A 27,627-nucleotide genomic window follows, 5' to 3' on the forward strand; every position below is an offset into this window, starting at 1 on the left:
GTGGCACAGCATCTATCTACACTCTCACACAGCAAGGAGCAGGCCAGGGCATTTACACGGCTGAAGGGAAATCCAAAGATTTAGGAAATCTGAAAATTAAAGGAAAAACTCAGTGGCTGCTCATTTGTGGAACAAAAAGCTATTTCTTTATTGGTAAGTTTTTTTGTTTTGGAATTTAGAAAGCATTGTACCTGTGTGATCTTAATAACGGTTTCATGCCTTGAGGGTAAAAGAAATACTGCAATGTTCATATTATCAAGCCAGATGTTTATGGAACACTTATTTAGACAGCTCTGATCATGCCTTGGGGAGAGAGAAGAACGCTTTTATTGAGTCAGTTAGGTGCTGCATGCAGTTCTAGAGACTTCTCGTGTGTTATTTTAGGGGGTTCTGATGGCAGTCCTGGGAGGCAGGTGTGATTCAGGAGCTAGACAAAGTCACACCATCAGTGCATGGCAGGGGAGGGATGTGAGTTCCAGTTTTGTCTGATTCCAGAGTTTGTGCTCTTTCCGTCTCACACAGATGAGAGGACCTTCATCTAAATATGACCTTCAGGCTTGTGACCTGACGCATGGTGGCTCGTATGTTGAAAGGCCTGTAGCATTTGCAAGGAACCTAGTAAAGCATAGTAAAAATAGCCACCTTTGAAAGAGCAATCATCTGTATAGAGCAGTCATCTATAACTGTAATGGAGAGATCCGGATTCTCTAAACCCAAGCCAAGCACCGTCTGTCCACCTTACTGCACGTGCCATGGGATCAGCTGTGTTACAGGACAGTGTGCTGGTGCATCTACACATGGATGGGGTACAGAGGAGGTGGGGGGCTGAGTGAGAGAGGGGCTGATGTGGAAGTGCAGGGAAGGGTCAGGGGGCAGGGCAGGAGCAAGCCCATGTGGATGGAGAAGAGAGCCGGGTGCTGGCCAGCAGGGTGATGGTGGGCGAGCCTGGAGCCAGCTCCGGGGAGCTGAGCGTGTGAGGCTGTGTGTGAGCACGTATCCACAGTGCCGTACTCCTGGGTCTGGGTCAAGAGAACTCACCGTGCTGTAATTCATGGGAAGATGCTCTTGTGATAACATCATCTTCCAAGTGAAAGTGATAAATGGGTGGCAATGAGTTTCACTGCGCTGTGGGTTAATGAATCGAAGCCATTTAAAAAATAATGTTACCACATTTACGTGACAATATTGACACAGCTGTGACAGTACTGGAGATACTGGCTTTAGTCGTGTGTTATGTTTGCTGTTATTAAATATCTTACACCTTATGAGCCTTCCCTCATATGGAGGTTTCTTATCTAATAATACAAACTCTCTAAGATGCACTGAGAAAGGAAATGAACCCCAAAAGAGATTGCGACCAAAATAAAGACCACAAAGCCTATACCCTGAGCCTTGTGAGTTTTGCTCCCAGGGGAGACCCTCAGGTGCACACTCAGAGGTACTGGCTCTGATTTTGGGTGCGATTCTAATAAGTGGGGCTGCTTGGTTCCTCAGCCCAGAGCTTATTGGAAGCCGAAGCCTCACCTGCTGTTGTCTGACGCTGAGTGCACTAGGTGGATGGACAGGCTGCCATTAAAAGTTGGGATGGAAGGATAGAGTTAGGAGGACTCAATATGCTGGACCTGGGGTCACTTAATGCAGATGAGCAAGGGGCCCCAAGTATGTGAGCCATGCCCACTCCCCATCTGGGACATCACCGGTGCAGAGGAGAAATGCTCGCGTCTGTAGCTGGGACCACAGAGGGCATCAGAGGCAGGGCTGGACGATGGCGATTTCACCAGAAGGCCTGTTTGGGGATTTCATGGATTGGGTCTCAAACTTTAAAATATAAATCTGCACCCGATCACTCCTGGCTCTTAGCTGAAAATTGATGGAGAGTAGCTTTCCCTGGGCTGCCGAGCTGCGGGGTGAAGCAGGCTCAGCCTCCAGGGCCTCGTTCCGTGCTCAGGCCACTTGACCACCGGACACAGGCTGGAAGGGACTCCACACCGGAGGGGACCGAGGGTTCCTGAAATGGATACAATCCTTTTAACCTCTCCAGCTTTCTCTGTTTGGGAAGTAGAATGAGGAGATGGAAATATGAAGAGACAGAGAGAACCGCAAGAAGAGAGAGCGTGGGTGTGAAAGAGGGTGGGCAGGAGAGGGGACATTCAGGGAAGAAGTGCTGAGGTGACAAGCAGGGGCTGTGGCTGGGGAGGTGCAGCTGCCAGGGAGCTGGGTGATGGTTGCCCTGGGTGCCCTAGGGCCTCATCCAGCAAAGGGTCCCCGTCACAGAGCAGGGCTTGCCCATGTGGGGTCTGGGGTGTCCTGCATGGAGGTGGGTGTGGCCCCTGGGTCCCCCCTCCCCCAGCACCCCTCTCCTTCGACAGCTTCGGGATTGTGAGCCCTCCAGGCTCCTGCCAGCCCCGACCTGCGCCCCCCTCCTCCCTGTGCCCCACCATCTGAGACTCCAGAGGAGAGCGGACGGTGAGCAGATGGTGAGTTTCATGAACCTCGAACTCTGAGCATCGTTCGTGCTCAAGTGCAGTGCTGGGAATGCAGGATCCCAGGCCCCAGCCAGCCTGCCAGTCAGGATCCGCATTTTCACCCCTGGAGCTTCACAGGTGACAGTGCACAGGGAGTGGCAGGTGTCACGGGGTGGCTGCGGCTGCTGCCCACACTGTGAACACAAGGCAGAGATGAGCAAGGCCCTTGTCAGGCCCAAACCACCGAAGCAGCTGCCTGCTGTGCTCCCGGAGGGGCTGGGGTGTGTGTGTGTGGGGGGTGGTGTATTCATGTGAGGTGTGTGTGTGTGGGTGTCTGTGTGAAGTATGTGTGCAGGGCTGTGTGGGGGCATGTGGGCAACTGTCTGTGCAGTGTCTGTGGGGGTGTATGTGTAGAAGGTGAGTGTGGTAAATGGGTGTCTGTGCAGGATGTGTGTGTGGGGGGGGTGTATGTGTATGTGGTGTGTGTGGGGGGTATATGGGTGTGTCTGTGCAGGGTGTGTGTGTAGGGGGTGTCTGCAGGGTGTGTGTGGGGGGTATATGGGTGTGTCTGTGCAGGGTGTGTGTGTAGGGGGTGTCTGCAGGGTGTGTGTGTGGGGTATATGGGTGTGTCTGTGCAGGGTGTGTGTGTAGGGGGTGTCTGCAGGGTGTGTGTGGGGGGTGTATGTGTATGTGGTGTGTGTGTGGGGTATATGGGTGTGTCTGTGCAGGGTGTGTGTGTAGGGGGTGTCTGCAGGGTGTGTGTGTGGGTGGGTGTATGTGCAGGGCATGTGTGTGTGTGGGGTGTATATATGTATGTGGTGTGTGTGGGGGGTATATGGGGATGTCTGTGCAGGGTGTGTGTGTGGGGTATATGGGGGTGTCTGTGTAGGGTGTGTGTGTGGGGTATATGGGGGAGTGTCTGTATAGGGTGTGTGTGTAGGGGGTGTCTGTGCAGGGTCTGTGGGAGGGTATATGGGGGTGTGTGTGCAGGGTGTGTGTGTGTGTAGGGGGTGTCTGTGCAGGGTGTGTGTGGGTGTGGGGGGTGCAGGGAGCCACCTGTGACCATCTGTCCTGATGTCATCCTTTGTCATTTCTGTAGCTCCTTTATCTGTCAGCCTGGTGCTGCCCTCAGAGCGGGAATGCAGGCAGTGAATCTGGGGCACCGGGGAGCACACTGACTCCGTGAGGTCCCCAGGCCTGTGCTGGGCACCCGGCTCCTATCACACGCCGTGAGCGCCACGAGGAGCTGAGGCAGTGACGTCTTCCCAGGGTCAGGGAAGGCACCTTGAGAGTTGATGGGGGGCTTATCGAGCACCAAGATCATTTGAGCGGACGTCCCAATTTGCTTTCCCACGTTTCTTTCTGGGGATGCAGAGATGTTTGGGAAGTCACCGTCCACCGTTTTGTGTGTATAATTAAGTGCAAATACGGTAAAACCAGTCAGTCTTCTTCGGTCTTTTTGTCAGCTTGAGCTTTTTCAGATTCTGTGAACCCAGCTGAAATGAGTCACCACCCTCGGCCCCCAGTGCTTCTGGGCCCTGCGTGTCTTCCCCCGGGCTCGCGGGGTGGCTCGCGGGGTGGCTGGGGGATCGGAGCCGGGCCTCCCAGGCCTCGCCGTCCTTCCAGGCCTGGACCTGCTGGAGCAGGTGCTAGGAGGCCCTCTGTCATCCTCGCTCTGTATTTTGCTGAAACCAGCTGAGCCCTCCTGGAAGACGTTTGTGGTATTTTCAAGCCCGAGAGAGACCAGTGCTTAGAGTTGGAAGTTAGTTTTAGAGCTTCTTACAGCTATTTGGTTGATTGTCTCATTGGATCAAAAATCCAATGTTCTCTAGCTGCCCCGTGCTGAGCTGGGGGGGGCGGGGGGTTGGCCAGCCATCCCGGCATTTCCTGCGACTCGAAGCCAGGCAGCCCGTTCTCCGTCCTGGACACCGACAAAGAAACTAAGATGACAGGATCACTCACTCAGCGAGGATGGGCAGGAAATAGCTAGAAGGCGTGATTTTTCCAGCAGTGGTATCTGTAGTAGTTGCTACAATAGACATTTCCCTGTTCTTAGAAATTGTTTTATTTTTGTTAAATGTGTGGAAAGCACAAAGCGTCTGAAGCAAAATGACATTTCTTCTATTTCTAACTTTTCCAGCAACCAGTACCCCCATTTCAGTGTCTTCCATCCCAGGCTGTGTTCCCAACACAGTTTTGTCATAGTTTCTCACTTTTACTTATGAAAACTCATAACTTTTCACACTGAACTCTAGATGTTGTGGTTGGAGTCTGAGCTTTAAACCCCATTTTTTTTTAGGTCACATTAATCTTGTGAGTTTAGCCCTCCTTTTCTTAGGCACAGGATGCAGGAGACTCTTTCTGCCCAGTCTCCTGACTCCACTGCATGGGATGTCTGGGGATGTGCTCCGTGACCGGGCAGCCTGATAACCTCAGAACTGCTCCTGTTTCTCAGCAGAACCATCTTCATATCTTTTGGCCCAAGTTTTCCATTGGTAACTCTGAGGACGAGGCCAGCCATGAGTCCTTGGGGCTGTGACTTCAATCACACTTGGGATGACCACCCTTCCTGGTTTGCCTAGGACGGTGCTGGTCTCAGCACTGACATTTCCACTCCCTGGGAAACCAGGGTGGCCGGCCACCCCGATCCCAGTAGCCCCACAGGGAGAGCCAGGAGGTCGAGGCTGGTGTGAAAGGCTGAGCCCCATCCCTGTGGGCTCAGGGGTCCTCTGCTGGTTCACCCTGGCCTGGAGATCCTCTGCACTTGTGGGCTGTGCCTGACGGCTGAGCAGACAGTGACTTGAGTCAGAGCTGCGGGTGCTGGAGGGGGGAGCTGTGCCAGAGGCCTGTATCTGTACCCAGCGCTGCTGGGAACCCAGAACTGGGTCCCATGGGTCCCGTGTGGGGGTTAGAGGTGCTTGTCTGCTCACCACTAGGGTGAATAATGAAAACTTTTTAAAAAGACTTATTTATTTGAGAGAGAGAGAGAGAGAGAGAGAGAGAAAGCACATGGGGAGAAGGGCAGAGGGAGAGGGAGAGGGAATCTTAAGCAGACTCTCTATTGAGCATGGAGTCCAATGCAGGGCTCTATCCCACCACCTTGAGATCATGACCTGAGCCCAAACCAAGAGTTGGATGCTCAACCAACTCTTGCTCTGAGTTCAATTATAACCTCTCTGTGCAGAACTATCATTGCATCTGTGCTATAGCTCCTCATTTAGGACTCAACAACATCATCACCACCATCACCACCATCACCACCATCACCACCATCACCAACACCACCATCACCATCACCATCACCACCATCACCACCATCAGCTATTATTATGGGCCAAATACTGTAGGTGATATGCACTTTCTGTGCCTTCAGCTCGCAATAGTCCTTCATAAATCTCTGATCTTTATCTTATCACTGAAGAGACAGACCCCAGAGATTAACTTGAAAAACAGCTAATATGTGGCTGAGATGGATCTGAAGTCATGTCAAGAATCTCCAGTTACACAGGCCTTCATTTCCTCACATTCTGTGTACCTTAAGTGAAACTCCTTTCCTCGCCCTCAGCCAGTGTCTGTGACTTCTCCACAGGAGTATGTTAGAAACTTAGAAATAACCTTCCAGTTCTTATCTGTCCCATTGAGATGAAAAATTTGGCATCATTTTACTTCCTTCTTTGTCTTGTTTCTTACTAATTTTTCAAAACATCTCCCTGACATGCATGAACTTTGGGATCAGATGATATGACTTTGAGCCTTGACTCTCCAAGCGTATGAATTTGAGGAAGTTGCTTTATTTCTCTGAGTTTCAGTTTGACAACACCTCACCTATCTTTTGTGAGGATTAATTTCACAGAATAAGGGAAATGTCAAGGTATGTGCCAAAGCACCGAGGTACTCATCTTTAGACTACCATTCCTCCCTCTGCTCTGTGACTCTGGCATCGTATAGCTTCTTCTCCAGTCAATTCCGTGAACTTGCTCCTCCACAACTCACAAAGCTCCCCTGCTGTCCCATCCCTCCATTTATTCTCACGTTCCAACCCATGTCTGTGCTTTTCTTGCTGTTTGCCTCTTGAGGCTACCTGGCTACATATTCCTTATCCCTCCTGCTTGAGCACCAGCCCTCCCTTTTTCACAAAGACTGCTCAGACTGGTGCAGTAGCAGGAGCATGTGCTCCCTCCCTCCTCTGAACTCTCCACCTCTCAATACCATCTTCTCAGTGATGAATCACATTCAGCCTTGGCACACCCGTTAGTGCTGGTGTCACCAGGGATTTGTCTCTGCATTCCACCTGTGTAAGTTTCTTAAAAGCTGAAAATAAATTGCATCCTGTACCTGTACATAGTATCCCACATGTGGTAGTTATCTGAAAATATGAACTTATAAGAGGCAAATTAAGTTGGGGTGGCTTTAGGAGTATGATTTTCAGGCCAGATACTTCAGGGCATAGAGAGTAATAGAGTGTCAAAACTCTGCAGGCCCAAAGCTATAGCGGGCAGTGAACATGAAGGACATACAGCTTGAAATCTTTGTAAATTCTAAAATTTGAGATGTCAGCAAAGCTGGTAATTCCCCATATAAAATGCACTTTTATTCTAACTGGGGAACTTGCTGACCTAATTTGATGAGTAGCATTTTCTTATTTTTGTATGGAAGAAAAGAGGTATGTCAAGGTGGCTTGGATCAAACCACTGCCACGTTGGATGTCCTATTTTCAATGTCTCCCACTCCTACCTTTCCAACAACATTACCATTTTAGATTTCTCCCTCCCTCCCCTTCCCATCCCCCCACTTCCAACACCTGTTCTAACTGCTGCCTTTCTTGGGTATGGGAGTTTCTCTTTCTTTCTTTCTTTCTTTCTTTCTTTCTTTCTTTCTTTCTTTCTTTCTTTCTTTCTTTCTTTCTTTTCTTTCTTTCTTTCTTTCTTTCTTTCTTTCTTTCTTTCTTTCTTCTTTCAAATTGTATGTTTTGTTATAATTTTTAACCATTTTTAATATAACTTTATGATTTCAGAAGAGGTATAGGGTGATGAAAAGTAGTGAACCATTCCAGTTATTTGCTTATTTGCTAGTAAGCCATTTGCAGTTGTGGCTCAAACACAATGATTTATTACTATTATTACTATCATCATCATCCTCATCCTCATCAGCTTTTGTGGCCTGGGGGTTGACTGGCTCAGGTGAGTGGTTCTGGTGCAGTTTCTGTCAGAGGGTAGCTGCTACCCAATTCATCTGAAGGCTCCACCGGGCTGGCTGGTGTCAGAGATCCCTGCCAGAACTCTCTGCCAGGCTGTCTACATCTGGCCTCCTCTTTTGTGGTTTCCACTGGGTCCCCAAAGGAAGCATGCATCCCAGGAGGCCCAGTGGGGAGGTGCATTTCTGTGACTAGAATCAGATAAATTCTATTCTATCCTATTGGTCAAGCGAGCCACCAAGTCCAATCTAGTTTCAAGAAGATGGAAATTAGATTTTACCTTTTGACATGTGAACCGTATACCATATCAGGCGTAAACAAAAAGAAAGTGGCCTCCTTCCTGTCTAGCACCATCACAGGATGTACACCAGGACTGGCTAGATTTCAGACATTCCAGCACACTGGCCACCTGAAACAAGACTCAGGCGTGTTTCTCAGGAATATTGCAGATGCCTGTGTCGTGGACCTGCACAGTGGCTAGTGGAATGGTTTAATGGGAATTGCTAAATCAAAAAGGGCCAAGAGCCTCCCCAACTGTTGAAGGGGCATCAACTCTTACAGCCCCAGGGTCTTCGGCAGATGCTGACCGTCTGTGTGTCAATCATCTTTGGAAATTATCCACAAAGCTGAAAGCATACTGAATCCTGTGTCATCATTTTAAGGAAACACCATGAGGAACTCAATTTGACTAGGAAACTTCCTTTACCCAATTGTTGCTTGCCATTGCTGAGATGTTTATGATCTTATCGCTCCTCTAATTTAAGAAATTGTTTATTCATAATTAGACACATTTCCCAAGTACCTTTTTGTCCTTTTAACTTTTTCCTTCCTAAGGGAGCCAGTTTGTAGACTCTGCTGTGTCTGCCTGGCCAAAGCCTTGCTTCTGTATTTCATTTTGGGGCGGGGGTGGGGGGATCCTCCGGCCAAAACATCCAGCAGTTGGGACAAATCGTCCCCGGTCAGCTCAGACCTCACCCATCATCTTCATACCATGGCAGACAGAGCCCCACAATCGAACACAATTCTTTATGGACAGGATATTCATTTGCCAAACTGCAATCGGACTTTGTTCTCAATAAACTTTCACAGTTACTGACAAGATTGTTTCTATGGCCTGCATAACCGCATACTGTATTTTTTGCTTTTGCGTAGCTCACAATGTCTATGCAAATGAGCAACACAATTTTAAATTTGAAGATCACGTGAGGGTGAGACTCCACGGGGTTTTTGATAAGGGCCAGTTTCTAGAGAGATGAACACAAAATGGGTCTGAGCTGCCTAAGGACACCGTATCATTTGGATTTGCTCCGACATACGGAAGGAACACTGGGCAAGGAGCACAGCATGCACCGTGCAGGCCAGTGAGTTCCCCGGGCGGTGGCCCGAGAGCTGGAGTGGTTGAAGGAGAAGGTGACAGGCTGGGCCCCGAGCTGTTCAGCGGCTGCACCTAATGCTCTGCTGATCCGTGTCTCCTCGGGGGCAGAAGAGGAGGCCAGGGGAGGAGGCCAGGCCCCGGAGGCTTCTCCCACCTTGGCCTCCCTGCTCTCTGCTTCTGAAAGGTGCCCGTGCACTGGCCACAGGTGCACAAGGCTGCTTTCCTGGTTCCCGGCTCATTGCAGGGAGGGGGCATTCTTAGCACAGTCAGATCTGTTTTTTTTTTTTTTTTCCCTTTCTTTTCCTTTCCTTTCCTTTTTTTTTTTTTTTCCTTTTTTTTTTCTTTAGGGCAGACCAGGTCCAGGGCTGTAATCGCTACCAAAGGGCTTACTTTCCAACCTGCCTGTTGAACCAGACCATCAAAGGAGATGTTAGCGAGGTGGGGTGGTGAGGGCAGGATACATGCATTCCTCAGGTCCCCAGGGGGCCTGCATCTTCCCCTGTGAGGGTTTTGGGGCCCCCCAGTCTGCAGCCCTTCCAGCAGCTTCCACCCACCGCAAGAAGCAGAACCTCAGAGGTCGAGGAGGTGGTGAAGAGGGGGGATGATGATGAAGTGAGGGAGGGCAGACGCGGACGGAGGTGTTCCCCTTTTCTCTGCACCCAACCCTCCACCTGCCACAGGGCAGGGGTGATGGGGGAAGTCACACGGAGGTGTTCCCCTCAAACAGAACATGGGACAGGGCACCCTGCATCCATAGACACTGTGAGCTCTGCCAAAGAGCAATACCTCAGGATTAGTACAGAGGAGGGATTTTTATTCAAAAGGACTCTTGTCAGGTAGGGACCATGACGTGGGGATCCCTGTGACCACAAGGTCTGTGAGTGGCTCAGGATCACACAGAAAAAGACTTTTCTTCTATAGGCTAAGGGGAAAAAAAAAACAGAATAAGCAGATTGTTGGAGGAGGGGATGGAGCTGGACGAAGGGAATGAGCAGTTTTGCCAGGAAAAGACCTGCTGCGGCCGGCCTGTCCCCAAGGGAAGCCGCCAAGGGGACAGGCTCCATGTTTCATACTCACCCAGGCACAGGGACAGTCAGGGTTGGGGTCCAGAGGAAGGCATGAGGGCTGATGAGCATCTGTGCAGGCAGTGCAGGGTGAGGCCCGAGTGGCTGTGGGTGCCCAGGGAGCTCAGGAAGGAAGCAGAGATGCAGGCTCCACGGCCTGGCTGTGTCAGCTGTCCCGGGCCTGGGTGCTATGGATCTTTGGGTCCCTTTGCTATAAAGCCTTTGGTATTTCCTAAGACTAGATTCACAGCAACACACTGTATGATGATCAACATCTTTAACACCTTTAACACCTTTATGGTTCCAGAACTCTTTCTCCTTTTTAACTTTTTTTTTTTTTTTTTTTTTTTTGCAGTTTTTGCTGTTTTTTAAATCACCTGCACCTAAAAATGAGTTCCCCAAGTGAATCATCAGTTGTTACATCTAACATCAGGGCACTCAAATCTGTCACCTGCCATCTCATAAAGATCACTTGCCCAGCTATTAGGGACTTGTATTTTTTACCTCCAATCACATAATAATAGTTAATAATTGTCGAGAGCATGCTCTCTCTGCTTGAGCACTGTTCTCACTGCTTCACAGTGACGGACCCTGTATTTCTCAGGATATGCTGAGGCAAGAACCACGTGGCTGTTATCTTACAGAGGAAGGAACTGTGGCATCCCCACAGGGTCAAAAGCCTATCTGTGGGTGCACAGATTTTGGGGGAAATCCAGGCACAGGGGCTCCAGGGGCTGCCCTAACCACAGTCTCATGTACCTGCTCCCAAACATGTCCACGCGGTTTGCAAAGTGTCCTCATTCATGGGAAATGATTAGGCAAAGGAGTGAGAAGATTTGAGCACAAATCATTGCCACGAGTAGAAAAGCAGCTCAAAGTCACTCTGAGGAGCACTGCCACCCAGAATTCTGGCCTCTGCTCAGCTCCCCCATGGGTGTGACTCCGCTTCCAGGGAGTCATATGATTATTTTATACCCTACAGGATATATATAGTTAACCTTCTGCATTTGGACAAATAGGCGTTACTTTTAAGTAGGAAGTGGTAGTTCAGCAATTTGCGTCTGGCCAATTCTAGTCTCTCACTGCTTTTTTCTTAATGACTATCAGAAATTGCATCTTGTAAAGAGAATCACAGTAGTGACGTGAAGCATCTCCAGGAGGAGCACAGCAGGACAACTCCCGTCGGAGCACAACGTTTCTAAGGTGAGCATGGCCCAGCCCCTCGCTTCTTTCACAAGCATCTTCATTTCTGGGATACCCTTGTCCAAGGGGGTGTCAGAAGTAGAGGTGCTTGACTCTTAGGAATTCCAGAATGCAGGCCTGATGAATGCACTTGATAAAACAGTCTTGCTTCTGCAAAGACATTGTCCTTCTGGCTTTAGGAACAGGAACAGTACTGTGCTTTCAAGAATCTCGCTTTTCCTCCAAGTGTGCAGTGAGTGATTTTATCCTCACCATCTTGCACTAGAGCTTGGGGGATGGTTTTTGGGCATTGTCTCTTCATACAGTTAAATACCCACAGGGCAGTGGTCTTGAATGAAATGCAATCATTTATTTAACTAAGTATACATAATAAAAACTAGGCTGAGAAATGTTTTGAAACCAACGCAAAAAATGGTCTTGTGCAATGGTAGATAGCAAGTGCGCATCTTGAGTAGCTGGGGGTTGAATGGAAAGGAGCTTGTAAGGTGTTATTTAAGAGAAATTGATGAGGTGGAGATTTTTATGAGACTCAGGGCAATACAGAAAATGCTCTGATAATGGTTGCAAATGCCATAATGATCAGGATCTCATGGCCACAAAAGAAGACGTAATTATCTTAAGAGAGTCTGCAGTAGATTTCCCCCAAAGCAGAAACAGAGGTTGCGGAGATTAGCATCTTCAAGAGATAAATGCAAAGTCTGAATTAAAAATATGATTTCTGCAAACAAAAATAGAAAATGTAAAAGTGAGCTTCCAAAGAAGCAATAAAAACCAAAAGAAAAAAAAATTACAAACCTATATACAAATCACTGGAAAAAACCTTCTGGCTTCTCTCTTAACTGCTCTTATTCGAAAGCAGAAGGAAGCCAGCCTAGAGTTTCAGCTTGGCTGATGTATAGCTAAAAAAGGATAAAACACTGTGCGCCTATAATTCAAATGAACTGAGAAAACATCCATTTATTGAATGTCTGCCGTGGCAGTATAAGAGACTCTGATACCGATTATAAGGTTTTAATATGTGTATGTTATTTACGATCTTCTGGGAATTCACAGCCGCTTCAGGAAGATCCCACGGCGACAAAGTGAATTAGGATGGTAAGAGCGAACAGTCCTCTAGTCTTCCATCTGTGAAATGGGTAGAGCGTCTACTGTAACGGGTTTTTGTTAAGAGAGATAACAGATGTCAAGCAGCGACCTCGGTGTCCAGGAGGCAATGACAGCTTAATTTACAGCACACCCCCACAGTGCTCTCACACACGAGTGCATGCACACACGCCTATGTGCACACACCAATATACCAATATACCAATATACACACAAGCACATTTGCACACAACATACACACACACCACACACATTCATACAACACACACACACATAGCAATACATGCATGCACTGATACACACATAACCTATTTACACATACACGTATTCACACAGGTGTATATGCACACATGACACACATGAACACTCATATTTGTTCTTGTTCAGAATAGGGTTGTCACTATTTATGAAAGTAAGCACAGATCTAAAATCCTCTGCTTTCATTTAATTTTTAACAAACTGCTAAACTTGTTATCAACTTTAAAATTTTAACTGTTTTCCTTGCTGATAGTACTTTGGTAAGTCTTCTCAATGTTTTTGGCATACTTGGTTTTCTTGGGTAGAATCTGTTATTGGCCAAAGGACAAACGATTGAAGTTGGTCTGTTGGCCGCCCCTTCTGCTTTCTCAGCACCTCGTCTCTTCTCTAGGGGCTCCTACTTCCCTCTTGCTGCCCCTTTGGCTGACGCCACCCACTCCAGGTCCCGGCAGAGCACAGCTGGCCTGAGCCTGGATCAGTTAACTCTTCCCGGCTAGGACCCTTGCTCCTAAGAACTTGAAATGTTTCTCATCTGCCTCTGGTCAAGACTGAAGAATTCCCAAAGCCCTCAGAATTCAGAAACAGAGGTGCTGAACCCACTTGCATTTGGGGTGAATGGACCACTGTCTGGCTTCTCCTAAACTGTAGAGGGTGGGCTGGCACCCTTTCCATGGCTTCCTAGGCTGGGTCTGGTTTTTAGGGCATGTATTACCAGATGTTCATTTCATTTTTTTAAAGGAGTTATTTATTTATTTGAGAGACAGAGAGAGTGTGGAGGGGAGGGGCAGAATGAGAGAGACAGAGAGACAGACAGACAGACAGACAGACAGGATTTCAGGCTGACTTTGCACTGAGTACTGAGCCTGACATGGGGCTTGATCCCATGACCCCGAGATCATGACCTGAGCTGAAACCAAGAGTTGGGTACCCAACCAACTGAGCCACTCTGGTGCTCCTGTTCATTTCATTTTTGAATGACTCAATTGATAAGCTGTTAATTTCTGAGACTCTTTTGCCTGTGGTATCTAAGAAAAATTGTATTAGGAAATCACATTATTTCATTGCAATAAAAGTATAAGTGAACATTTTAAACACTATTTTAAAAGTGTCATTCTAAGTAATATTCATTTTTTTCTTAAAAGTAATGCTCTTATTTATGTGTGGCAACAACATCTTTGAAATGTTAACGAAAAGCAGGGTGTTCACATTTACCACATGTGCACATGTAATCTTGGGGTTTGGCACATTTGCTTTTCCTTTAGAAGCCTAATATGTTCATAAGGCTTCAAACTTTATTTATTGTTTTTTAAGATTTTATTTATTTATTCATGACAGGCACAGAGAGAGAGGCAGAGACACAGGCAGGGGGAGAAGCCAGTTCCCCTCAGCCTGATGCAAGACTTGGTCCCAGGACCCCAGAATTATGACCTGAGCCAAAGGCAGATGTTCAATCACTGAGTCATCCAGGTGCCCAGCTTCAAACCCTAAATGCAAAAGTCACAAGAGATTTAACTTATCATTAATGTGCCTCTAAAACAGGAAGGAAGCCCACGAAGGCATGATTGGACTTTCATTTCCAAGCATGCCTGCTATGAGAAGAGAATCACTCAGGAGTTAGTTGCAGGCCTGCATCCTTCTGTTTCCCGTCATTTCTGAGTGATTAGGTACACGCCAGGCTAGGCACTGAGGACACCAGCATGCGTGACTTCATCTTAAGATGGGTTACCCACTCACCTCAGGGCACCCTTGCATGCTGGCCCTGACCGGGACTGAGCTATCACAGGGAAGAGTGTCTGCACCTGGCACCTAGCCCTCTCTTGAGATGAATGAATTAATGGATATCTCCTCTGGGTCAGCTTTTCTAGAAGTGTTTTCCAAAGAACACCTTATTCTCTTATTCTGTGGGTGAATGGATCTGGGAAGTTGGGATTGCTCAAGCAAGCAGGGCTCCGAAGAGCCACTGTTAAGAAACTGCTGTGTCAGTATCCAAGAGGAGGATGCGGTAATGGCATTTCTCAAACATATGTAACCACGGAGCAATATCCCTCCCTTCTTTCTACCCAAAGCCTTCCTAGAAACTCACTTTTAAATGCTGGTCTATACCGATGCTCTGAGATTTGCTCAGGACAGCAGTTTCCACACATGAATGTGGGCCACAGTAATGTGGACAGTGTGTGGACTCCAAGAGCTGAGTGGTCAGAGCAGATGCCCACAGGACCTACACATCTCACTTGACATCAGACCTGTCTGAGGATTCAGAAGACGCAGGCGGGCACCAGGCACAGGGAAACATACCTCCCCTGGAGGAGCCCCAAACCACAAGACAGGGTTCACTGCCAGTGGGTTTTAGTTACAAATTAACACGAAGTGTTGTGGAGAGTGTATGTGAGAACGTTGTTCTCAAAGGTCCCCAGTTTATACCCACCCATCATAAAAGTAGAAGGTCCCTGGGTCCCTAATTCCTATCCGACAGTGGCCAGCGCTCCTACTCCATAAAATCCAGTTTCTATGCAGTTGATTGTGGGTGCATAGGTATAGTCTGCTGAAAAGCATGGTTAGACATTTACATAGGGACCTTCAGGTTTCCGTCCCACGGCAAATGCCATTAGCATCTTTCCAAGGAGGGCTGGTCCGGGGTTGAAGGTCCCTTGGGCCCCAGCTGGGAGGAGGGACGTGCAGCCTCCTGGTAAGCCTTCCTTTCCAAAGGGCTCTATTGCTAGAAATTCTGGTTCAGTGGGTCTGATCCACCTCACAGCCACATTTTCAGTAAAGACTCATCTACCCGTGCTTGACAGAGAAGCCTCTCCCAAGGGGAGGGGAGCCAGTGCCATTCTTGCTAAACGGTCCACTTGTTCTTCTGCTGTTAGGTCACAATCTGTCTATGTAAATTCTGCTCATGGGAGTGTAAGGCTAGACCCTTCATCACATGATAAACCTTGCAGGTTAGTTGATGACCTCATTCCTTCCTGACTTTCATTCTTTTTTAGGCAAGATGACTGGCAGTTGGATGCAAAGTGAGTAAGTGGTGGCTTCTCCACCTGGCCCTTGGGCCTCACCTGATTCCAGTTGCTCATGTTTCCCATAGCACAATCAACATTACTGAGTACGTCTGACCAGAGCAGAGTCAGTGGAACTACCATCTATCTCATTCTAAACCTTATGGTTTTACTGATTTGGCCTAAAAAGAAAGGAAGTTAATTTTGACAGGATGCATTTACCGAGCGCTGTTTGAGTTTTGCATTGCTGTCATAACAAAGTCAGCGGCTTCAATGACACAGACCGAGTGCCCTACAGCTCTGTAGGTCAGAAGTCCAGGCAGGTCTTGACCAGGCTGGAATGGGGGCTTTGGCAGGGCTGCGTTCCTTTTAGAGTTTCTGAAGGAGGATCCGTCTCCTTGCTCAAATTGTGGCCAGAATTCAGCTCTGGGGCTGTCGGGCTGAGATTCCCACTTTTCATGTTGGCTGTCTGTGGGGGCCATTCCCAGCTCGCAGAGGCCACCCACTGCTTGGTCTTCAAAGCAATGATGGACTGAGTCCATCCATGCTTCGAATCTCTTCCCTTCCCTCCTCCATCTCGACTGGGAAAGATCCCCCACTTGTAAGGACTCAGAGCTACACTAGACCCACCTGGATAATCCAGGGTTATCTCCCCATCTCAAGGTTCAGATGCTCAGTCCCATCTGCAGAGTCCCTTTTGGTGTGTAAAGGCATGTCTTCTCGGGTTCTGGGGCGAGGGTATGGACATCCCTGGGGCCCTGATTCTGCAGACTGCACGCTCTGACCCTGTCATGTACAGTGTGTCTGTTAGTAAGTGCGCAAACAATACGTGCTCCAGGTGGGGAGATATGACGTACATGAAGGGGACCTTTCATTAGACACTTGGTTAGCGGGTGCTGCACCTGCTGTAGAGATTCAGTCGTCTTTCAGTGAAATGACTATCAAATAAAACTCTTAACATCTATCCTGCTGCTAAGCTTTCATTTTGTATCTGTGTAACTGACCATTCAAATCCAGGTGTAGAACCTCCAATTTCCACACTGAATTCTATCGCATTACATTCGACCCATTGTTTCTGTCCAGAATTTTCTCATATTGATTCTGCTGTCCAGTATAATAATTATAGTTGTAGGCATCTTATCATCTTCAGACCTAATGAGCCTGCCTCCTCTATTTTTGTCCTTAACATTAATACAAATAACAGGTAGCACAGGGCTGAGGACAAAGCACAGCATGGTGCCAGTAAGCGTCTTCTACTGGGCTGTCACCCAACCAGTAAACCACCTAATTGTCTTTCCCCTCGATCATACTTGCACATCTTGATGACTTAAAAATCTCAGATTTAATCATAGATTTGCAATGTCTACAATGCCTTCCTGCTCTGCAGGCTAGTGACCGTGACAAACAGGCTTGGAGTGTTGGCGGGCCACGCCCACCGAGCGCTCAGCACTTCCATCTTGGGCTCTCCGAGCACCCTTCCTAACCCACGTCAGCATCCGGCTTGGCATCAACACCAGATGTGTGGCTCCACCAGAGGCCTCAATCTTCTCTCTTTCTGCAAACGAGTTCTGAGAGTTTTTACACAGTCTGTTCTCCGGTGGGACCCCACACACATCAGTCACCAGATCTGGGCCTCCTGGCTCCTGTGTCTCACTTGGTATAATGGCAAGTTGGGCTGTCTGCGAGACCCCATGGGCCCCAGGGGGCCAGAAGTCTATGAGGGTATAAAGCTCAGGCAGGCAGTGATCGTGGGGCCCTGAGGCAGCAACAGTCAACACTTGACTCAAGGCAGCTGAGTAGACGGAAAGAAGGCTCTTCTCTGCAAAACCAGGTTGAATAGAGCAGTATTTCTCAGCTGTCCTCATGGTTTCCCTTCAGAGGCTTCGACACTTCCTCCCCAGGACAATTCAGGACAGTTCGTCCCACAGATTCTCTTCATACCAACTGGTTCTGTAGACGTGTTTGTATTCCCGTCTGTGGGAAATAGTTGACTTTCAAAGATAAGCAAGTTCAATTTTAAGAATCAGTTGAGCCCAGTGCCTTTATATGTGATCGAATGACTGCAAAATAGGACCTGGTAAGATTGGTGGTGATAATAAAGATATAAGAGAGAGAGAGAGAGAGAGAGAGAGGAGGGAGATTGATGAGCTTTAAAAACAAGGTGGGGCAAGCTTCATGACTGTGGGTTTGTTGGCTTAGCCAGGAGCGGACAGGCTTGACGTTTCCCTGAGGCTCCTGCCAACTCTGGGAGATAAGACATAGCACATCTCACCTCTGTTCCATGAAGAAGGTCTTCAAAAATGCCTTCATGACTTTTCCATCTCAGTTTTTGTAGAAAAAAAAAAAAGTCCAGAATTTATTTTTTCTCCAAAAAGTGGTATTTGCTACTCAAGATCTGAGGTAATTTCTTTGAGCTAAACATGTACGGTTGTGGTGGCCCAGATGCCGATATAATTTCCTTAACACAATTGGGATGATTTTTGTGGTAACAGTGGTGGTCTGGGGCAGGTTGAATCACTTCCAATAACTGGTATCCACGTAAACTTGACAACAGTATTTTATATTGAGAACGCTGACTCTTAACCACAACAGCGTTAAGTTGACCACCATCCAGATTCGTAGATTGTTCATAGTGAGCAGGTGCAGAGACCATGTGCCTTCCAACCTGGCCAGTGTGCCCCGCCCCCACCCCTGCCCAGGGCTGCCCCCAGCTCCTCAGGCCAACACCTAATACGAAGCCTATCTGGACGCTGGTCTTCTCTTCGCCAGGAGCCAGTCACTTGCTTTTCTGGACCTCTCAGGATTGCTGCTCGCGTTACATGGTTTTATGACGATCGGTCTACCCGAGAGCTTCTTGATGCTGGAGCTTACATTTGACTCATCTTTGTACCCCCAGTGTCATCCTCAACAGACAGTTCGTAAATGCTTGTTGAACGGAATTAAATTTGAATTCAGAAGCCGTCATACGTCACAGGATGTCTAAAGAAATCATCTTTCTGAAGTGAGGTTCCAGCTGGGGGCTGAGGACACAGCTCACAGGGGTATCTCCTTTCCACAGCTGGGGCCAGCTCCTTCATCAGCCACCTGCCTCCGTGTGATCGAATGTCGCCGTGTCCCACACACCTAACTGTCTCTCACTGGGAAGCCCGTATGGCCCCCGAGGCTTGGCATGTGGTCCGTCCATCAGGAGCCACAGCCCCTGAGACATGTCTTCCCTGGCCACTCTGTTCCCACCCCCGCCCTTCACCTGCACCCCTCTTACCCCAGTCAGTGCCTTCCCTCCTTCAGAGGCTGTGCCAGGTCCTGCCCTCCTCATGAACCTGCCACAACCCCTCAGTCCCTGGTGAGGACTCTGACCTATGGCACCTGTTCTCTGAACCGGCACGTTCGTATGAACTGTATGCAGTCACTTCATTAACTCTAACAGGGTATGATTTACATACAATGGATGTCACCACCTTGAAGTGTACGATTCGATAGGTCTTGACCAATGCTCACCAATATCACAATCCTGTTATGGAACGTCTCCATCACCACGGAAACGTCCTCCTGTCCCCTTCAGCCAGACTCTTTTCATCCCTGACCCATGACGATCATTGACTTGATTTCCACCACTCTTGTTTTGCCTTTTCTAGAATTTCACATAAATGGAATAACGCAGTACATGGTCTTCTATGTCTGGATTCTTGACCCAGCAAAATGCTTTTGTGAATCACCCACACTGGAGTGCACATCTGTACTGTGTTCCTTTTGGTTGGCGGGCAGTGTTCTATCATACGGAGATGGTACAATTCGCTTATCTATTCACTGGCTAATAGAAGCTTCGGTCCTTTCCAATCCGGGGCCATTAAGTATAAACCTGCTGTGAACATTCAAGTACCAGTCTTTCAATCTCATTTCTCTTGGCTAAATACGTAAGAATCAGTTGCTGGTTCACATGGTTAAGTGCATGTTTGATGTAATACGACATCGCCCTGTTGTCTTCTCAACGTGGCTGCGTGACTGTATTCCCACCGTGGGAGCGTGAGTGCTTCGATGGTTCCAGTCTTCATCAGTGACTCTTGTCTGCCTCTGACTTTCAGCCATTGAGTGGGTGAGAAACAACATCTCACTGCAGTTTTAATTTGCATTTCCCTAATGACTAATCTCATTGAACATGTTTTTTTCTGCATAATTGCCACTCATGGATTTCCTTTGATGAACTGACCTCAGATTTTTTGCCTGTTTCTCACCGAGTTGTGTCTTCTTGACGTTGAATTGTAAGTTCTTTGTATAGTCTAGATACAATCAGGATTGGATTCAAGTTTTCAAAAAATTTCCCCCCTTCTATGGTCTGTTTTCCATTTTCTTAAGTGTCTTTCAAACAGCATAAGTTTATTCTGATCAATTACAATTTATCAATTTTTTATTGTTCTTTTTTACATGTTGCCTTTTGCAATTTAGATAAGAAATCTCTACCATTCAAAGGCACAATGATTTCCTCTTCTGTTCTCCTTAGACTGTTTTGGTTCTCATATTCAGATCTAGAATTCATTTCGAGGTTTTTTTTTTTTTTTTTTTTTGTCACATGAGTAAAAAGGATCAACTGTGAACATCCAGTTGTTCTGGCATCATTTATTGAACAGACTGTTTTTTCCCTATTGGACTACCCTAGCACCTGAGTTAAGAATCAGTTGGCCATTAATGTGTAGGTCTATTTTTGGACTCTACTCTTTTCCATTGATTTATGTATTTATTCCTTTACCAATACCACACCCTCATGATTCTGGTGGCTTCATAGTGTGTCTCTAAAATCAGATGGTACGAATCTTATAATTTGGTCTTCTTTTTCAAAATTGTTTTGGTTCTTCTAAATGCCTTGGATTTCTTTTTTTTTAAGCTTTATTTACTTATTTATTTATGATAGACACACAGAGAGAGAGAAAGGCAGAGACACAGGAGGAGGGAGAAGCAGGCTCCATGCCGGGAGCCCGATGTGGGACCCGATCCCGGGTCTCCAGGATCACGCCCTGGGCCAAAGGCAGGCGCTAAACCACTGAGCCACCCAGGGATCCCCATGCCTTGGATTTCTATATCAATTTCAGGATCAGTTTGTCAGTTTCTTCCAAAAATCCTGCCACAATTTTGATTTGGATCGTGTTGTATCTGTAGATCAATTTGGAGAGAACCAACATCTTAATGTTGAATTACCCTGAACCTGATATACCTTTGCTTTATTTTTAGACCCTAATTTCTCTTGGCAATGTTTTATACTTTTCAAGATTCATGGGAATCTTATATCGATTTTTTTTTTAGATTTTTAAAATTTATTTATTCATGAGAGACACACACAGAGAGAGAGAGAGAGAGAGAGAGAGGCAGAGACACAGGCAGAGGGAGAAGCAGGCTCCATGCAAGGAGCCCGATGCAGGACTCGATCCCGGGTCTCCAGGCTCACTCCTTGGGTGGAAGGTGGCGCTAAACCACTGAGCCACCTAGGCTGCCCTCTTGTATTGATTTTTAAGAGGTGGTTCTAAGTAGTTTGCTTCTTTTGTTTTTGATGCTATTATAATTTTTTTCCAGTTTCAATTCAAAATGTCCCAAATATTGCTAGAATGTAGAATTAAAATTGATGTGTGTATGTTAATCCTCATCAGTGTATTTTTCATCTTATGTATATTCTACATTTCATCTACAGAACATTTATTTGTCTTTATTATTATATCGTGCATCATTTTCTTCATTGTATTTATGCTTTCCTCTACCCTCTTGAGCATCTGGAGCATACTGATGGTAGCTACCAGGGCAGATTTTCTGTCATCTGCCATTCTTCTGTTTCTTTGTGTACATTATGGGTTATATTTTCCAGTTTCTTCAAACATCTGTATCATGGCCTGTGTGAGTGACCGTAGTAGATTACATCAAACAGGGGAGCTTGAACAGGACACATTTATGTCTCACAGTCCTGGAGGCTGGGAAGTACAAGATCTAGGTGCCAGCAGACCCAGTGTCTGGCAAGGACCCCTCCCCCCACCCGCCACAGTTCAGTCTTCTTGTCCTCAGGAGGGCAGGGGGCAGACAGAGAGGAAACAAGCTCTCCATGTCTCTTCTTATGAGAACATTTACAAGGGGAGGTGTCCCCACTTTGGGGATTAGGCTTTAGGATATGAATTTCAGGGAGACACATTCAGCCTCCAGTGTCTAGAAATTTTTGTTTGGGTGCCTGACATGAATTTTACATGGCTTAAGCCTGGATTTGGTTGCATGTCTTTGAATGATTTGGGGCTGGGATGCCTGGGTGGCTCAGGGGCTGAGTGTTTGCCTTTGGCTCAGGGCATGATCCTGGGGTCTTGGGATCAAGTCCTGTATCAGGCTCCCTGCAAGGAGCCTGCTTCTCCCTCTGCCTATGTCTCTGCCTCTCTCTCTGCATCTCTCATGAATAAATAAATAAAATCTTTAAAAAGAAATAAATAAATGATTTTGGGCTTTGTCCTGGAGTGTTAGTTATGTTATTGGAATCCAATGGAGCATCTGAAACTTCCTTTCAAGCTTATGGTGGGCCCAGAGTAGCATTTCGTGTAGGGTTATTTTAGGTGTATCACTCCCAAAATGATATTGTTCTAAGGATGCTGTCCAGTGTCCTGTGACTTAGAAGATGCTGCTGCTCTTTTTGTGGGAGGTAACTCTTTCTGTCTGTGCTTCCTTGCACTATTCCTGCATTGCCTCCACTCAAGGACACCTCTCTGCTGCTCCGCTCCTTTCTCTGTGTTTAGCCCCTCTTCTACCATATCTCACCTTGCCCTGACCTCCCTGGCCCTGTGTCCTTGTGGAAACTGCTTCCATGTAAGCTGGGGGCTTCCCAGAGCTCACGTGATAGCCCACATCACCTCATCTCTTATTGTCAGGGACCATAATTTTGTGACCTCTGTTGCCCAATATCTGAAAACTGTTATTTAATATATTCTGCAATTTTTCTGGTTATTAAGTGCGGCAGGGTACATTTGGTTTCTGTTAGTCTGTCATGGGTGGAATGGTAAATCTTATAGTCCTATTTTGATTGACATTTCATCTGATAATCTAATTGATATGTTTATCTCCTCGTATGATTTTGTAATACAAATCTTGGTTTGTATGCTATGGGTTTTCTGCACACCCTAAAGCCCTCAGTGAGGAGGTATACCTGCAGGTGACTGCACAAGTGCACAGGTGATTCCCCACTCCCCTGCCCCCAGTGTCATGTCTAGACTAGTGGCTGAGAGGCAGCAAAGACTCACTCTCTAAGTGATGGCTGCAGGCATCAGGGACGGAACGGGGTTGGGGCCACCTGACTCATGACTGTATAAACAACCAAATGAGAATCAAGTCATCTGAGAAGTATGTTCAAAAAATCCTCAGGGTGAGCTTCGTGTTATACTGACTTCCTCCCCAAAATGTCAGGTATCAAAATTGACTGTGTGGGGTAAGGATTGACTTTACGCAGCATGGTATATTCTCTGCCTGTGCCCCTGAGGCTTGTAATTCTACTGTCCCTCCCTCTTCTTGACCTTGCCAGCCCCGTGGTGGGGCTGAGGGGTAGGATGGGGGAGGAGAAAGAATAAATACACATTTAACATGATGATTAGAATTCTAGGCCAGGGATTTTATTGTGTGTGTGGAGGGGAAGGACAGATGATAAAGCAGGAAGCTAACACCAAATAACAAAGAATGCCTGAATACGAGAATAAGAGAATTCCTGACTGTTGGGTTTGTTTCCAATGCTAGCTTTCAGAGTCCTTTCCTCTGAGACTCAAGCTCCATCCTTACTTGTCTCCTGGAGAACTTTATGAGGCCCATGCATCACCCCTTCTTGACATTCCCAGCACATCACTTGTTACATGGGACTTGTCTGAAAACAGTCAAGTTGAACTAGAGGCGTTGGCCACACTGCTGCTTCACCAACACTCAGTACTCACTGTTCCTTTCCACCTGATCACCTTCTCTGCCATCCCTTTGTCTGCCACATGCCTGTTCTCCAGGGACCCAGGGTGCCTGTCCCCACAAAGCCATCCTGAACTATGCCAGTCCTGCCCTTTCTTCCCGCAGTCTGGTTTCTGATGATTATGATGTGTCTGCCCCAGCAGATTGGTGCTTGTTAACTTGAGTGCACGCTGGCAATATTTGCGATTTTTAAGAAATTCAAATATACATAAAATAATATATAATAATAAATATTATATTATTATATATATTAAAATTTAAGAAATATAATATACAACAATTATATATACTTATATAATTAAGATATATAATAACATACTATATATAATACAGAATCATATACTGTATAGTATATATTAATATAATATATGTATATATATGTGTATATATATATATATTCCTACTGCCTTTCGATCCAGAGAATCTTATTCAATGTATCTTGAGAATGTTCCAACATGTTCCAAGCATGTTCCAACTTTAAAAAATTCTACAAGAGATTCTCACATGCCCAGCTGGGTGAAAAACACTGAATCATAAACTACTTACAGGTGAGGACTATAAGTGGTAAGTGTTCTAGACACACCTACAGTTCTGTAGATTTTTCAGTGGGGTCTTGTTGAATGGAATTAAATTGAATTTTGTACCAAAATTTCTGTGCAGATTTGAATCTGTGGTTTTGCTGCTATCACCCATCTCTATGCTATAGATCAGAGATTGACAAATTATAGCCATGGCAACCAAGTCTGGTCAAGCCCACTCATTTGTGAAGTTGTCTATGGTTGCTTTCAAGCCACCACGGCAGATTTGAGTAGTCAGGACAGAGACTATATGGCCTGGAAAGCCTAAAATATTTGCTGTCTGGTCCTTTGCAGAAAGAGGCTGCTGACCCTTGTTCTAAATGAATTTTTCCATGTAAAATAGCACGCTGTGCATTTTCTGTGTCCAAGTGAAATGGAATGCTGGCAATGTGATTCTCCAGCTCCCTGGGAATACTTATCCACAGTGTATCTTGCTTTCTTTCCTCCTTAGACCCACGTTCCCCCTCCCCCTCTGCCAGAGGGCTTGAGTAACCACCCACTTCTGCACCAGGCCCGCCTTTTCTGCCGAGAACAGGCACCACGATGAGTGGGGTGAGCATCTATTTTATTTTGGCTGGGAGTGCGATTTCGGTCAATTGTGCTACTTGCAGATTATGCTACGACTAACTCTTCCTTTGTTCGCTTTCCAGGAAGCAATGGATGCCGTCAGTGTCTTCAGCATAAACGATGATGATCTGGGGTCGGGTAATAGCAGTTTGGATTATTTACTTGATGATGACAGCTTACTGTGTTCCTTGCAAGAGGTCAGAGAATTCTCTGAGCTGTTTGTGCCAATTGCTTACTCCTTGATATGTGTCTTTGGCCTCCTGGGCAATATTTTGGTGGTGGTCACCTTTGCTTTTTATAAGAAAGCCAAGTCCATGACAGATGTGTATCTCTTGAATATGGCCATCGCAGACATACTGTTTGTCCTCACTCTCCCATTCTGGGCCGTTAGCCACGCTACTGGCGAGTGGATTTTCAGCAACGCCACGTGCAAGCTGATGAAGGGCATCTACGCCATCAACTTCAACTGTGGGATGCTGCTCCTGACCTGCATCAGCATGGACCGCTACATCGCCATCGTGCAGGCCACCAAGTCCTTCCGGCTGCGGTCCAGAACGCTGGCGCACCGTGGGATAATCTGCTTGGTGGTGTGGGTGGTGTCGGTCCTCATCTCCGGCTGGACGTTCATGTTCAACCAGAAGTACAACGTGCAGGGCAGTGACGTGTGTGAGCCGCGGTACCACGAGGGCTCGAACCCCATCAAGTGGAAGCTGCTGATGCTGGGGCTGCAGCTCCTCTTTGGCTTCTTCATCCCGCTGGTGTTCATGATCTTCTGCTACATGTTTATCGTCAAGACCCTAGTGCAGGCTCAGAACTCCAAGCGGCACAAGGCCATCCGCGTGATCATCGCGGTGGTGCTGGTGTTTCTGGCTTGCCAGATCCCCCACAACATGGTGCTCCTCGTAACAGCTGTCCAGCTGGGCAGGATGAACCGCCTCTGCCACAACCAGAAGCTGCTGGCCTATGCCACCAACGTCACCGAGGTCCTGGCTTTCCTGCACTGCTGTCTCAACCCCGTGCTGTACGCCTTCATCGGACAGAAGTTCAGGAGCTACTTTCTGAAGATTGTGAAGGACCTGTGGTGCGTGCGGCGAAGGCAGAAGGCGCCGGGCTTCTCGTGCTCCAGGCTGCACTCGGAAACTTTCATCTCCAGGCAGAACAGTGAGACCGTGGACAACGACAACGCGTCGTCTTCACCATGTGACCGGGCCGGGACGGAGCCCGTGGCCCCCGATCGGACTCAGGGGCCCTGTCCTCCCGCAGGCCAGAGCCCCCGGGGTGCCCTCCGCCTGGCCCCCAGAGCAGGCCCCCCGGGAACGGCCCGATCACAGCCAACTGCGGACACCCGTGGACATTTTCAGGAATCTTCACGAAGCAGCCCGAGAGCACGATTTCTCCTGCCCGCCGCAGAACTCGCAGGGTTTAGAAAACCAGGACAGAAAAGGAGTCACGTAGGAGCCCCCACTCAGCTCATTTTCGGCAGAAGGTGAGACATTTCACCCAAGCTGGAAAAGCAACCCGGGGGGATGGGGGACAGACAGGAGGACGCTGGCTAAGCACTGGTGTCGACCGTCCCCGTGGATAAGGCAGATGGGGCAGCACCAGGCCATCGGGATTTGCTGTTTGCTTTATTTCCTTGAGAAAATGTTCTCTGCAAGCAATACTTCTCCAAAAATCAGGCAGACAAGAGTTCCACGAAGATGCACACAAACAGCAAACATGCAGCACACACAGGGGCTTAATAAACATCTGTTAGACAAATATAGTGAAATTGGGGGTTATGGTGCAGTTTAGCGTGTAAGCTGTTCAAATTACCTTCTTTAAAAAGTGCAAAGAGGCTTCCCTGAGGCAATACAGCAAGAGCAGCGAGAGCTTCTGTTCCGCTTCCAGAGGAGAGCAGTGGCAGCACAGAGTGGACCCGGTGCCAAGGGCTTCAGGCGGCGGCAAGGACCTAGGACCATCCCCTCCTGCTGCTGATTTTAAAGTGGTTTTACCCAAAGTCTGAGGTTAATCACGGAATCAGATTTTAACAACTCTCTTCAGCTTCTAGAAAGTTCCTAGGACTCAAGTTTTGAGAGTGCTTTGTAAACATATGAACATAAGTAGGAAAAAAAGGAAAAAAAGAAACCCAGACATTACAAAAATGCAAGCATGTATTAGGAAGGTACTAATGTGAGTTACAAAGATACTGACATGCCTAACCCTGAGGAATGCGTTCTCGAAACTTTCCATTGTTCTTGTAAGCTTTAACTGCATCTCTCTATGAAATTCAAAGTGGTATCTTAGGATTCCAAGTCTGTATGTTTGAAACATAGTTTTGGCTTTGCAAAATGAAACTATTTTGGGTATGAAGTAGGAACTGTCATCCAGAATCAGTGCCCTGACCCGGAAGACCGAGGTGTCCAGAGGTGGCGCATCCCGAACACACCTGTGAGCATTGGACTCCAGCAACCAGAGCACAAGGACGTTACCCAGATGCTCCTTGCAGGGTCGCTGATGCGCTGAGAGGACCTATGGAGATAAGTTTGTGTTTCTAAGCTGGCACGGAAACATGTCGCTTATTGTGGCTGGAAATAAGCTCTCTGTACAATTTGAATTTTCAGATAAGTGAAGCTTACTTCTTTATGCAATAACACATTTAAAATTTCAGCCATAATGAATAAAAGTGTTTCTAAAATATGATACGCACTTTATTTCATTCAATATCATCGTTGTTTCTTGCTGCCTTGGGCATCAGAACAGGCACATCTGCGACTAGTGCAGCGATGCATTGATGCCCTCAGGAGACACAGAGCTACGTGGGGTTTGTCTCTTTATTAAGGGGGCTCTAGATTGTTCTTTAACAGTTTGTTATCTACTTTTCATTG

The 27,627-nt window shown here is 47.1% G+C and overlaps 1 protein-coding gene across 2 annotated transcripts; it reads left to right on the forward strand.

The window, feature by feature from the left end:
* Positions 1–27,439, forward strand: CCR6 (C-C motif chemokine receptor 6). Of its 2 annotated transcripts, none has more exons than XM_041744587.1 (4): positions 1–153; positions 11,206–11,301; positions 24,645–24,745; positions 24,844–27,439. In XM_041744587.1, the coding sequence occupies exons 3-4, from the start codon at positions 24,737–24,739 to the stop codon at positions 26,248–26,250; spliced, it is 1,416 nt and encodes a 471-aa protein (XP_041600521.1). In that variant the 5' UTR covers positions 1–153; positions 11,206–11,301; positions 24,645–24,736; the 3' UTR covers positions 26,251–27,439. The 2 variants fall into 2 exon arrangements, with proteins under 2 accessions (XP_041600521.1, XP_041600522.1); XM_041744588.1 differs by lacking the exon at positions 1–153 and adding an exon at positions 8,934–9,020.
* Positions 27,440–27,627: the final 188 nt, after the last annotated feature.

Source organism: Vulpes lagopus, chromosome 2, assembly GCF_018345385.1.
Source record: "Vulpes lagopus strain Blue_001 chromosome 2, ASM1834538v1, whole genome shotgun sequence".
Classification (NCBI taxonomy): Eukaryota; Metazoa; Chordata; class Mammalia; order Carnivora; family Canidae; genus Vulpes; species Vulpes lagopus.